General features: G+C 39.5%; 1 protein-coding gene across 18 annotated transcripts in view; it reads left to right on the forward strand.

Moving 5' to 3' along the window:
- Nucleotides 1–14,057, forward strand: part of LOC107383573 (receptor-type tyrosine-protein phosphatase F) — a 258,659-nt gene that overhangs the window by 228,220 nt on the left and 16,382 nt on the right. For all 18 annotated transcript variants that reach the window (XM_070541595.1, XM_054742275.2, XM_070541596.1 and 15 more), the window contains 3 exons: nt 2,486–2,609; nt 2,863–3,038; nt 13,171–13,290. In XM_070541595.1, the coding sequence (XP_070397696.1) occupies nt 2,486–2,609; nt 2,863–3,038; nt 13,171–13,290 (420 nt within the window). The remainder of the gene's footprint in view (nt 1–2,485; nt 2,610–2,862; nt 3,039–13,170; nt 13,291–14,057) is intronic.

The raw sequence follows: 14,057 nt of genomic DNA on the forward strand, positions 1-14,057 counted from the left end.
CTCCTAGGTTTTTTTTTTGTTTACTTATGAGGAGTAGGAATGGATTTTAAGCAGTCTTCTATCAGCTAAGTCATTTGAAAATTACTACTAAATTACAACAAATCTAACAAGTCAATGGAGATTATTGGGCCTGGTTTATAATCTGCACCTCTCAGCTTGTTGCATTTGTGTTAACGAACCAAGTCATAGAGTAGCTTTGGTGACTAAGCAAGAGGCCCAGCTCAGCTGGAAAAAGTCACTCCGACCAAAGAAGACCCGCTCCATCGGCCAGCAGATGGCTGTTCGTCTTTGTGCCAGGCGAGGCGCTTCGGCAGAACTCATGGTGCTTTGTCACAGTCACGCTCACCGGCTGCTCCCATCGCACCGTACCCTAAAGCTTTGCCATGTCCTCTCCCGAGTGTTTTAAGCAGCCCAACACTTCCTTTACCACCAACGCCAGTCCGCTTCATGCTGGGAAATATGCACGGTGGGTAATGACAGGAATTTGTCAATCAGGCATGCTGCAGCTTTCGAGAGAGTTTCTTCTTTCTTGTCTTTTTCTTCAATATTTTATTGCCAGGGGCAACATCACCAGTTATCGTTGATCATTATATTCATTTAAAAGAATATCCAGTGTTTCCTGAGAACACCCTGGCCATTTGTTCCTCTCCTCTCTACCAACTTGTTTGCTAGTTGTCATCCGTCTGGTGTTCTTGCTGTGTTCACTCAGCACCCAAATTAACATGACATGGTTTGACTGCAAATTAAATCTTTCTCCATATAGTGCCGGGCACGGGCAGAGACACTGGCAGTGCTGAGCTCATCAGCAGCAATAGGCCTCTGCCCCTACGACTCTCAATGCTGAGTAATTTGTAGCTATGAAGAAGGATTTGTGCCGTGCGAGCACTTCATATTTTTCATATCTTGTTCAGCCGCAGCCAGCACGCACGTAGCTTTTTCTGATCACAAACTCTCTAGAAAGCTTGAATTATAGCTTTTATGCCATATTGCTAGCTTTGTAGGTGCTGCTTTAATCCAAAAGACAGCCTGAAGCTCTTCGGTGATTGCTGTTTATTGAGGAGAAGCTGTGGCTTTGATTTACAGAACAACAGGAAGCATTTTAATTCACCTCATCAGAACGTACAGGTCGATCCGATTGGTCAGCCAGGGTGTTTTTACGTTGAGTGGACAGCAGCTTAATTTGTAATTTTTTACTTGTGCGACAGCAAGATTAAATAAGTGTATAAATCTTAGAGGTGTCACTGTGACTGCTGCTGGATTTGCGAGGCGAAAAGCCCACGGAATTACTGGACAAGCTTCTGGCGTGTAGAGAAAGGGGATCGATATGGAATAGCAAGAGACACTGACATTATCCAACAAGGGATAGAAGACCATCACATATCTCCCAGGATCAATATGTATGCAGTCTGCTGTCGCCTTTTGCCAGGAGTCAAATGACGTAAGGGGAAAATTGCTTGAAATGGTGAGGGGCAGGAGGCGAAGTGAGAACATCAGAAAGAAAAGAGGCGACAAAGAGAAAAACAAAGGACAGAGACGGCGTGAGGAATCATGATGTGCACAGATTCTCTGAAAAAAAGGATTTTAAGTCAAATCGAGAGGGTTTGGTTGCTTACATACTTTTTCTTATGTCATACAAACTGGTAAACCAGAAATGTTCAATGTAGGTAAACTACAATGATGTTCTGCTGAGCTGTGGTGGCCTCATGGAGGGGGCCATCGGCTTGAACACTGCTTCTAACCATTTAGACATTCTCCCTCTCCTGATATTAACATTTTACTTTCTTTGACATTGAATGTGCTACTACTAGTTTGCCCGTTTAATTATAAATTCACTTGGATAAATACAATAAAGTTTATCTCTCACCAAATAGAATATTTACTAAGAAATCACAGTGTAACCATAGAAACACTACTTGGTATATATGTTGTGTGAGTGGATGTGTGTGTGTGTGGGTGGGCTGGTATTGGTGTGTGTGTCTGTTCTGTCTTCTCCATCCCCAGTGAGTCGTGGAGGATGGCTGCTTATACTGAGCCAGGATCCTCTGGAGGTTTCTTCCTGTTAAAAGGGAGTTTTCCTCTCCACTGCCGCTAAATGCTTTCTTAGTATGAGTATGAAACCCAATTTGCTGGGTTCTTTTTATAGGAAACATTTTACTGATCGTCTTAATGAACTGACCTGTATTAGAACGTTTACCATGTGAAGTGCCTTGAGACGACTCTAGTAGTGATTTGGCGCTATGTAAATAAACTTGAATTGAATTGAAAATGTGTCACTTGTTAACTCCAATCCCCATTAGCACCGCACAAATACAGAATGAATCTGCATTAAAATGTGAATAAACTGTAGAGTTTGCTCACCAGCTTTGCAGCTCATGACATCCTCCTGCAGAATAATTTCACCGCATTTTTTTACAAACAGAAGTATCTCCTTTGTGCTTGTGTTTTACTTCTCTCTGTCCTCTGTCTTGTGTTTATCCTCTCTCAGTCTATTGATCCCGGTCAGCAGTTTACCTGGGAAAACTCCAACATGGAAGTTAACAAGCCAAAGAACCGCTATGCAAACGTTATTGCTTATGACCACTCCAGAGTGGTCCTCACCTCCGTTGATGGTAAGAACTTGTCTCTTAACCCCCTCAGATCACTACTGACTCAACTCAGAGACATGTGTGCCTTCTGCTGCCACTACTCAGAGCTGTGAATACCATTAATATTGCTGCTGTAGCTGATTGGTTGTCTCTGGTTGTCATATTTATTATTACATTTTCATCATCTTGATTAAAATGACCTTCATTTGATGACGTGAGAGCCAGCGCAGGTTTATAATGTTATGAGTAATCCCTGCTTTCCCGCTCCTCATTCCAGCTGTTCCAGGAAGTGACTACATCAATGCCAACTACATCGACGGCTACAGGAAGCAGAATGCCTACATCGCCACTCAGGGACCTCTGCCTGAGACCCTGAGTGATTTCTGGAGGATGGTGTGGGAGCAGAGATCCAGCACCATCGTCATGATGACCAGGCTGGAGGAGAAGTCACGGGTAAGCAGTTACTGGATGCAGAAAGCTGACCATAAAAGGAATGTTTCCTTTACTTTTAAGCAGCTTTTTCCTGCAAATCAATGATTGATGTATTTACAGGTTAATGCTCAATTTTTAAAAACAGGGTGTCCGCGGGGTTTTAAAAAGTATTAAAAAGTGATAAATAAAAATAATCAAATTTAAGGCCATTAAAAGTGTTAAATTTGGTCTCAGAGGTATTATATTTTCCAAATTAGGTATTATTTTTTTCAGACTATCAGATGTCGTATTCTGAACATCGACATAGAAGTATATTCCGAATGAAATGTTTTGAACGATTATAAAAACAAAACAAGCCGATTATTTGCTCCGCCCACTTGCGCTGCCCTGAGTTGCAAATGAAGCGCTCCTCCACAGTGTTGCCAACTTGGCGACTTTGACGCTATTTCTAACAGCTTTTCAGACCCCCTTCTTGACTTTTTAAATCTTAAAAGTACCTAGCGAACACCTCAGAAACATCTCTGGTAACCCTTAGGTACTTTCTGGATAACTGTCGTCGACATTTCCTGCAGGTTAGCTAAACACTGCCTGCGCTCCGGACCGTTCTTCAGGACATTAGGAAAGGGAATGATGTAGTGATGTGTCGGTCGCTAAAGAAACAGCTCTCAGAGCCGGCTCCCTGTTGGAGTAACCAGAGTGAGTGACACACACACCGCACCTGCGGACTCCTGAGCCGATAAAAACGGCTAAATGTGCGCGTGCGGCATGCTAAACACACGAGCAGCTTGCCCCTGATTGCTGTGAGACCGGGTTGGGGGTGGGGGGGTGCAGCTGTGGTTGGGACAATTATTACATTAACTGATGGACTTGTAAATAAATAGTTTATAAATAAGGTAGAAATAAGTTCCTCACGCTGATAAATAATAACTAATCTCTCTGAGGACACGGTGCTAGTGCACTCTCCTACAGCACCTTGACACGACTCAATAAATGTTATGCAAAATTTAGTGAACATCAATTTGCATTTATTTGTTATAAATGCCACTGTATAATTCTTGTTGTCAGTTTTTGCAAGATATTGGTATTTGGGTCTGTACTGGTTAGACTTACATGAGTTAAACCAAGGTCTATGCCTTGGGTCATAGACTATGAGCTGTAAGTATATTGGTCTTTTTATACTGGGAATCAGGAGTTATTTTAGTGATCATCTTGTTTCTTGTTTATTTTTGCCCTGATTGTGCCCTGAGCAGTTTTATGACTGAATAAAAATAAAAAAATAAAAATCTACATAAATTGAAACATCGTCTTAAATAATCGAGATCTCAGTTTCAGTCACAATAATCGTGATTATTGTTTTTGCCATAATCGAGCAGCCCTACTTTAGCATATCCGGTCACATAATGATAACGTCCTATTCAGTGGTCGTTGTGCATCATTTCAGGCCTCGTGGTCAACTGTCTGAACCGCTGAAAAGAAGTGCCTGGCTTATTTTCTAAGTAAAATAAATATGTGCAATACATTGTCAACATCAGTGAGTCTCTAAGTCTATTCTTTTTGTATGTTATATATGTTAAAATATGTGTAAATAGGTCGCTGATTAACACTTGCAATTTAGTGTTGTGATGGTTTTAAAAAAATTCTGAAGGTAGTAAAAAAAGTAGTAAAAAGTAGTAAATTTTACTTAAGGATTGCTGTATATACCCTGAAAAAGTATAATATTAAAGGGATATTCCACCCCTGAGTACAATTTAGTCTTGCCAAATTGCCCAGAGTTATATCTGACGGTATTATTTTTACGTTAGCTTAGCATAAACAATGTGAGTGAATGGTATCTGCTAGCCTTTCATGTGAAAAAGTTTTGAAAAATACTCAATAATTATCTTAAGTTTTCTTGGTGACCTCAATAATAATATCAACACTAAGGAATTACAAGAGACTTGGGTTAGGGTTAGGTTACAACAAAGCACTGCTGTAAGTTTCAGCTGCAAGGAGCGAGGGCATGACGTAGTGGTGCCAGAAGACACCTGCTTCATCTTTCAACTCACTATGCTGTTCCTTCAGAAAGACTGTACCAGGTCTAAGCCTAATAGCACACATGTGTGTTTATGGAAGTAGGTCTCTTTTTGAATTTTATTGATTGATTAATGCAAGCTGTTATCTTTCACTTACGTTGTTTATGCTAAGCTAAAGCAAATGGAATACTGCGATATCAGGGGAATGACTGGATTACAAAATGCCTTGTCACACTTATCTAACTCTGGGGAATATGGCAAAAGACTAAATGTCACTTAGGTGTGGAATATCCCTTTAGAAGAAACATCAAACTGAAATAGTTTGACAATTTTACTATTGTAATGATAAATATTCTAAATTCCTTGTTTTTTGAATGCATTCACACCACCCCACTGTCCATCATTTCAGTTTTAAAATAAGACAATTTTATGTAAGGAAATTATCAAGTTTTCTTAATCTTTGCTAAAACCTTTTGTGAAGCACAATCCTGCACAGTAAGATCTGTTGGTACTGTGTTGTACATGACACGTAGCTGTTAGACGTTAGTATACATTTTTTAGAATTGCATAAATAAGTGTTTTTTATGGTCAGTTGTGTCTCTCACACACACACACATGCGCGCACACACACACACACACACACACACACACACACGTATCCAAAGACAAAAAAAGGTACCTACTACTTACCTGTCAGTAGGTAGGCAATAATAAACAGAACATTTCATTTTCTTGTTTAATGTATCTTTATTAAACTAGATAAAACAAAAATGTAAGTCTTTTTTACTCTTCCACCAACTTTAACAGAATTATGACAAAAAATATCCCAGCTAGCGTGCGTAGGTGAGCCCCAAATGGATATATATGGGCAAATCGTATTGGTACCAACAAGGTTTGTCTGCGGTTTCCATGGTGGCCCCACGGACAGGGGTTTGCCTGCATACATTTTTGCCTGCACATATTTTAATGGCCCCTACAGTGGGTTTTCAAAGGGACCCAGATGATTTGACTCATACATAGGCTTGTTAAAATCTCTGTGGGCAAATCCCTGTGGATTAAGACCATACAGACAAACCCTGTTGGCACCCATACGGCTCGCCCATATATGTCCATTTAGGGCCCACCTATGTATGCCTGGCTGGGGTGAGGACCCAAATGCTGGCTCAGGCAGGAAAAATATGGAGGAAAAGTAAATAAATTATACATTCTTACTAAAGGCTAAACTCACAGGGACAAATTATTATGAACTGGTGGAAAGTCAAATAAATCTAGGACTAGATCAATTTAATATGTAATTAAAAAGACCACAGTTTAAATTATCCAATCTTTTTTACAGTGTGGTCAGAGTTCATACCAGGGTTGGTGTTCTAGTAATTCATTACCATAGTCCGTTTGAAGCAGAATGACAAAAATAACTAATAATTTTCATTTTGGTGCAAGTGATTAGCCAAGGATGATCTTCTTGAATGTGGCACTATCCTAGCTTGGAAGCTGTCAGAGCGTCATGCAGAAGTTTGTCTTTGGCCATCACATTGACATATTTTCTAGACTGGCATAAAATAAATCTACCCTGGAGCCTCCTATTAAAATTTAATGATAGTGCAAGACTAACTTTAATAAAATGGTCTACGATAAACATCTTTAAGATAAACATCTTTAATGACCACAAGGTCTTGAATATTAACTTTGAAGCAATCATTTTGCATTCACATGCAAGTGTTACCAGCCCAGCCACTGTTAGAATTAAACCATGAAAAAGTGTACATTAAAAAAAATAACAACACTGTATTAAAATTGCATCCAGCTGCTGCAGACTGTGAATTGAAGCAGAGTGACATCAGCTGAGTTGATATTGTGCACTTTTTTACATTTTAACTGAAATGGTAGAAATCTGACCTCACTGCATTAGGATTGGATAGTTGTGATGATGGTACTAGACCAGAAATGGATTAGTGGTCCGGGACTGAAACCAGTAAACTGATTACAGAATGTGCGACTAGATCAAACATTGCATATAATGATGCAATCTGCAACTGAAAGTGTAGAATAAGGTCTAAATTTAGCTAACTAACAAAAGCACATGAGCCACATCAAAACCAGTCAACTGGATTAAATCTCTTAACTACAAGCTGCTGTAATAAGAGCATCAAGGGGAAATAATGATGTTTCTATGGAAACTCAAACAAAAGGCCGATGTTTCAAAGCTAAGACGTGGTTGAAAATGGAGATACCTGACCTATATTGTTATATGTTTGTGCAGCTCAACACTTAGGACCTCTAAAACCCAACAAAGCTTGCAGGCATCTAGACACCCGGTCTTACTTTAAAGCAGGATTTGTCAGCCTGATCAAAGTCACAAGGACTTCAAAGGATTCTTCGGTTGTCTGTGGACAATATCTCTTCATGTTGCTCCTCCCGAGTCTCCACAACCTCCAGAAACTTCTGCATGGATTCTATCTAAATAAGTTTATTAATTAACACTGAACCACAGCTTTGTACTATTTCCAATTTCCCTCCCTGTTGTTTGTTTGTCACTCGTCATGGAAGTAGGGTTATAAATTTGCTCATAAGAGCAACACTTGCATGCCCACTGGTGAAAGTCAGAACATTTTCAGCCAAATTACTGCAGGCGCAGGCCTTCTACTGCTGTATTTAGCTTTTTCATAATAACCCGAAGTCTGTCATTATTTAGAAAGTGCTCCAAGAGTTCAACTCTCGATTGCTGCGTGTTTATTTTTGTGGAGGCGCACCAAGGTTTCACAGACAGCCTCATTTGTGTTGCACTTTCTGAATTTAGCCCACTAAAGCCACAGCTCTGTAATGAAATTCCTGAAGCTGGAGCTAAAGGAGGATCGTCATCCAACAACATTTGCGTTCTCCCTAAATACATTAAACCGCAAGAAAGAAAAGAGAAAAAAAGAGCGAATGAGAACTTGAGATTTTAAATTTGGAAGGAATTTATTTAATTACTGCTGGAAAATAATGGCTCACATATTCCTGGGAGAGGGAAGTCAGCGTGAAACCTTGTCAGGACTTTATTAGTGCATGCATACGGAATGCTAATGAAAATCCCTCATATTAAGAAATGCTGAAATAAATAGATTCAAAGACATTGATGGGTTTTGAGGGCAGACGCTCAGCTTTTCTAGACTAAAAAAGCAATTGTTTTGTCAAAGTAAAATCAATCATCGGTTTTAACTTGGAGCCATCAGTGTAATCAATCATTTAGGGTAAATTATGACTGTCCTCCATCTTGCAGGAGCAGAGCTCATTTGTTTGTACCCTGAAGACCATCTTCAGCTTGGATGTGTTTGATTAGATGATTTATATTGCACATTCACTCTGTGGCAATTACTCAGGTGTGCTCACACATGTCTTTCTATAGGTTTAGTGGGTCTGAGTGGCAGTCTCTCTGTGTCTGATAAACAGCCTCTTCTCCCTTTGATCCCACAGACACCGCTGCACATGCATACAGGGAGATTAATCAAATTGAAAGAAATGACACAGCCTCTGATCTTGTCCCAACCCACATTTTGTTTGTTTGTTTGTTTGTTTCGAATCAGTTGGCTGAAAGATAACATAGCAAAGCCCAAAAGAACAGTTATTCAATAAACAGTTACGGCATCATAAAAATATAATGTCAAATGCATTTAAATACCATTTATTTTGTGATGTATGCACATTATACGCACTTAAAATATTACATTAAATATGATGTGAGGCATAATTCACAATTAATTATGTTTATGTTTATTCATTTAGGAGACGCTTTTATCCAAAGCGACTTACAATTTATAACCTATAGGGCATGTTGTGATCTGTGGGGGAAACCGGAGTACCCGGAGGAAACCCACACATGCATGGGGAGAACACACAACTCCACGCAGAAAGGCCGCAGCCGAGCCTCGAACCTGCAACCTTTGTGCTGCGAGGCAACAGTGCTAACCACTGCGCCACCATGCAGCCCATGAAACAAATATTGAAGCATTCCCTTCACCTTCCCTCTGAGTGACTATGTGGTACTTTAAATAACTTTGTTTCACTAAAACAAAACAAAAATTGGTAACAATTAACAATAAGGGTCCCTTTATTAACATTACTTGATGCATTATTAAGCACTAGTAAATAAAGTATTAACAACTGCTTAATATTTATGCATCATTAAGCAGAAATCCACCCCTAGCCCTTTGTCCTAACCTTAAGGACACTAGTTTAGTTATCAGTAATGTTAATAAACTGATTATTTGTTATTAATGCTTAATAATGCACTAAGTAGTGGTAATAAAGAGACCCTCATTATAAAGTGTTAATACATTTTCTGTTAGAAAAAATGTTTTCTGACATGAAATCACAGCTCCAGTTCAGAAATGTGTGATGATCTTGGACAAACTAATATGTAGCAATAATATGACTTGATTCACCGAACAGGGAGAGAGAGAGAGGGAGAAGGGGGGAGGGAGACTCTCAAATTGGCTAGAGGAGGAACCATTTTTGACACACCAGTCTGACTCAGATGCTCACTATATGGTGCGCTGTGTTTTTCATTCATGACTCAGACTCTGTTTTTATTGCACACAGGCAGAACTTGTACATCTCTCTCTCTGTGCTTTCCATTAGCGAGCAGGGAGCTGCACCTCAGAGTCCCACCTTTAACATTTATCAGCATTACGACTTACGGTACTTACTTTTAACGAAAACTGTTCTGAATGTTTGTGCTTCCGTTTAAAATCATTTGTGTCCTCAGTGTGTTTAATCAAACTAGGGAAACTATGTGGTTTTGGCTTGCTTTTAGAGTCTGTTATTAATTCACTGTTATAAAACTAAAAGTGAAACGTATCTCTTTGCTGTGCGTTCATCTTTTTAACACCTTCATCTAACTATGGAAATGTCTCCTCAGCCTTCATTAGTTTCAAAAGGAGTGATTAATCGCCAAATCAATCAAATCAGCAGTGTGCATAATCCAAAACATGCAGGAAATGTGGTGGAAGCAGACTCCAGCGCTAGTACTTGTCAGCTCCACTTGACTAAAACTAGCAATGAGCAGCCCGCTACTCCGAAGTCGCAAGTGCGATATTTTGGCAATAGAGAACGGTGGAGGTCTGAGTGGCATTTTATTAACCCTGTATAGGTTCATTTTAGCACATGCTAGCTCAGGAAAATGATTTAAAAATATGAAAAAGCTATATAGTTTACCTTTAACCCTTTATAGGGCACTCATTTAAGTATTTTAATATTTTTTATTTCAACCCCAGAGTGTTATTGTAGTTCATGACCAAAGTATATTTCTGTTGTTACAATTTTGAAAAATATTTATTTTCATGCAGAAAATCTGAGAAAATGAAGTGATCAAATATGGACGTTGGCCCCTGTTCTGGTAAAGAAATCCCTAAGCATGATCTAGAATAATCTAGCTAATTTTAGAACATTATATCACTGTTCAAAAATACTAAATATATCACAGTTATTAAACAATAAAATATGTTTTTTATAAAAACAGATTATTGTGGAATATGAATAAAAAAATTGAACAATAGATACTATTTCTGATCAAATACAGATTATTGGAATATTTTATATTTGAGGTTCTGCCTCAATGTCATCTTCGTCATCGTCACTGATGGCAAGATTGGTTGGCGCAATAACTGTCCTTCTCAATTTCCCAGAGAAATCTTTGTTTAAACCTGCAGAATATATTTAACATCATAATTGTTATTATTGTTACCATGAAAATTAAGATAATGTCTAAAAAAACAACATATTTTACCTAAAAACATTCATAATTTCCTTTAGTTGTTCAGGGCGTATGTTCAAGTATGGCAGATTTGATTTCACCAACTTCATAGAGTTCAACATTTACAACACATATATCCTTATTTAGCACAACTAGTCAAGCTTGTGATGTGAGTGTTAACCAAGCGTTGTTGGTTTTAGAGATCTGACCGTAAACACGAGAGGACACCAAGGATTTTTCTGGCTCTGCAGACACACTAATATTTGGTGCCTTATAGCCCCGCCCTGATTGGTGGTATGGTACTGTGGCACAAACCATGACTAGCCTGATCTCTGATGTTTGTTGGGTGAAATCTCGTAATTCTAAGAGTTTGTGAGAAAGCACACCAACATCATTTATGATGTGAGTGGAAGTGTCTAAATATTGACGTTGGCCCTATAAAGGTTTAAATCCCCCACCCCTGAAATTTAGAGTTAAAAGTAAAAAGTGGAAATATTTTCAATGTCATTTTAGAAATAAATTAAGCTTTTACTCCTGAAATAAGTCAAATTCTCATTCAGTCAAGATCTGATTGAGTTTTCTGTGACATGATTTGCACCCGTTGTCACAAACACACCCATATCCGGCCTAAAAATGACATAAAACAAATGTTTTGCGTCAGAACACGAAGTGTTTGTTTTTCCTGTACAAAAACTCATTTCATATCGAGAATGCTCACAGAAACGTTTGGTGGACCAGCTCGACGTTTGTCGCACAGCGGAAAGTTCGGCGGCTGAACAAATGCAATTAGATCCGGCTGCTGGCTAATTTCTGCCTCCTTTTGTCATTACAAGAGAGTGAAACTCTAAAAGGTCAGGGCTTTAAATGAGACCAGATGTACTTTTCACATGCGTGTGTGTGGGGATGTGTGATAAGTCACCTGCTGAGAAAGGCCAGGTGATGGCATGTGAGAAGGGTTCAAAGCAGAGGATGAAGTTGGTGAAACCTGCAATGGATGTGTGTGTATATGGAATCCAGTCATACAAAGATTGGAAAGATCTTTTTATTTTGTGTGTGTGTGTGTGTGCGTGCGTGCGTGCGTGTGTGTTTAATGTCTGAGAGGAGAATATGCCACCTAACCTCTGACAGCACAGAGATACTCATTACTTAGGTGACTGCTAATCCATATGTTTGGGCTGCGAACGGTTCCCCATCACTCAATTGAGTTTCTCCTTCGAGCTTTGCTTCAGCCTCTCAGTGGAAGTTTCCTCTGGGGGAGGTAAAATGTGAGGGGAAGAATTTAAGCACATTTTGTTTGTCAATTTGTCCCAGCTCCTCGAGACGGCCAAAGTGCTTCCAAATGTCATCTCGGCACTGTAGCATCAATATGATTAGCTTAGCTCAGCACACGCCTTATCCAGATCAATGACACTAAGTTCTGGTCCCTGCAGCTGTGACATAAAGGGTTTCTGCTTTTGTTTCAGTGTCTGTTTATAAATTAATCTTTTTTTGCACGCTTCCTTTTATCAGCCATGCTACTAGTCAGAGGACCTTTAACAGACTGAAAATTGGTTCAGTTTCTTATTAAAACATGGCCAGCAGGATGAAAATGAAGCATTTCATAACGAGATTTCAGTGTTGAAAACATCCACAGAGAATTAGCTGAGCAAAGAGGAAAGGCTAATCAAGCGGTTTTGCCAAGTGTTCGGATGATAATGATGCGACTCGTGGCCTCTGTGAACTCTGACATCTTGTGGATGACTCTTAGTGTTTTGATACGAAATAAAGAAAATTGGTGAGGAGAGGGACGCGTGAAACCACCAGCAATCCTTTCGGTTTCATTCTACGTGAGGAAAGCAGAAAATATGAGGGAAAATACTTATCATGTCAGGGATTCACATGGTAAAGCACAGCCACTTTAGCTTCAGTCACTGTGCAGTTTGCTTTGTGCACATATGGAGCCAGGTGGTCCAACCTGCTGTCCCGTCACAACGGGCCAGTTCAGGCGTTTAGACACATCCCCTTCCATAAAGCAGCAGCCTAGTCATCACTGATGCACTATAGGAGCATACATGACAAAAGGCTGCAAACCACCGGACAATTACCTGATTAAAAATTATCACAAGAGGCGCCTTTAATGCTCATTTGAAGTCTGCTTCAAATGTAGATGCACGTGGCTGCACATGCAAAAGGCCTGAATCACCCGTGTGCAGGTTTTTTTTTTCTGTGATGCAGGAGCTGACTCGGAGCCTTCAGGTTTTAATTAGACAACGTCTTTGATGTGACCTCTTTAATGTTCCCTCCTTGTTAATCAGTGTGATCCTACAAGCCTCTCGCTAGTCTCGTATCGGATGTTAGCAGCAGCTCGTCCCTGACAGTGCACTCTCCCTCTCTCTCTCTCTCTCTCTTCCTCCCTGTCCTGCTTTTCCAGGTGAAGTGTGACCAGTACTGGCCATCAAGAGGAACGGAGACCTACGGGATGATCCAGGTCACCATGTTAGACACGGTGGAGTTGGCCACTTACAGCGTCCGCACATTCGCCCTCTATAAGGTAAAGAGTTTTATTTACAGCATAAAGATGCAGACCAGTAACTTTTATGTTCCTCGCTGCAGCAATACATCATGGTTTAAACTGCTTTCTCTCATTTATTCATGATAAATGAACAATTTGACATTCTTCTGACTGATGTCATTGTTTTTGTTTTCCATGATTCATCTTTTGTTCTCTAACTTAAAGTACCATAATTTTTGTTCCAATTATATAAAAAAATTTACTGCTGAAATGTTTGTTTGTTTTGACTCCAAGGAAGTGATCTGCTCATTTCAATCAAGAATAATTTATGTGCAGTCAATAAAAAAAACTTTCCAAGATTATTCTGAACGTGATTGTCATTATCATCTGTAAGATTATTAGTCCTAAAAGTAGAAATCATTCATGTTTACAATTAAAGTTGAAAATGTACCAACTTTTGTTTGAAATAACTTAAGTTTCTAACAAATAATTTAAAGGTGTGGTTGACTGAAAACTCTTGAGTTTTTCATGCAGGCTGAACATGAAAATAGTCTCCTACACCTATCTCCTTCATTAGCTTCTGGTAGCTAGCGTAGAAAATCCTCACAGATCTACGTCACATTGCAAATTAGCGTTCATGGACTCACCCATCTTGACTCACGATGTAGAAGGTTGTTGTTTGTTTAACATCCAGTAATCAGCAGAGGACGTCCCAGCTAGTTTAAGCTAACCGTTAGCATTAGCAACACAACCACATGGCAGAAGCTCCTCCAGGCTTGTGGTATTTGTGGAAATTGGTCCTGTTA

The sequence above is a fragment of the Nothobranchius furzeri genome, chromosome 11 (genome assembly GCF_043380555.1).
Source record: "Nothobranchius furzeri strain GRZ-AD chromosome 11, NfurGRZ-RIMD1, whole genome shotgun sequence".
NCBI classification, from domain to species: Eukaryota; Metazoa; Chordata; class Actinopteri; order Cyprinodontiformes; family Nothobranchiidae; genus Nothobranchius; species Nothobranchius furzeri.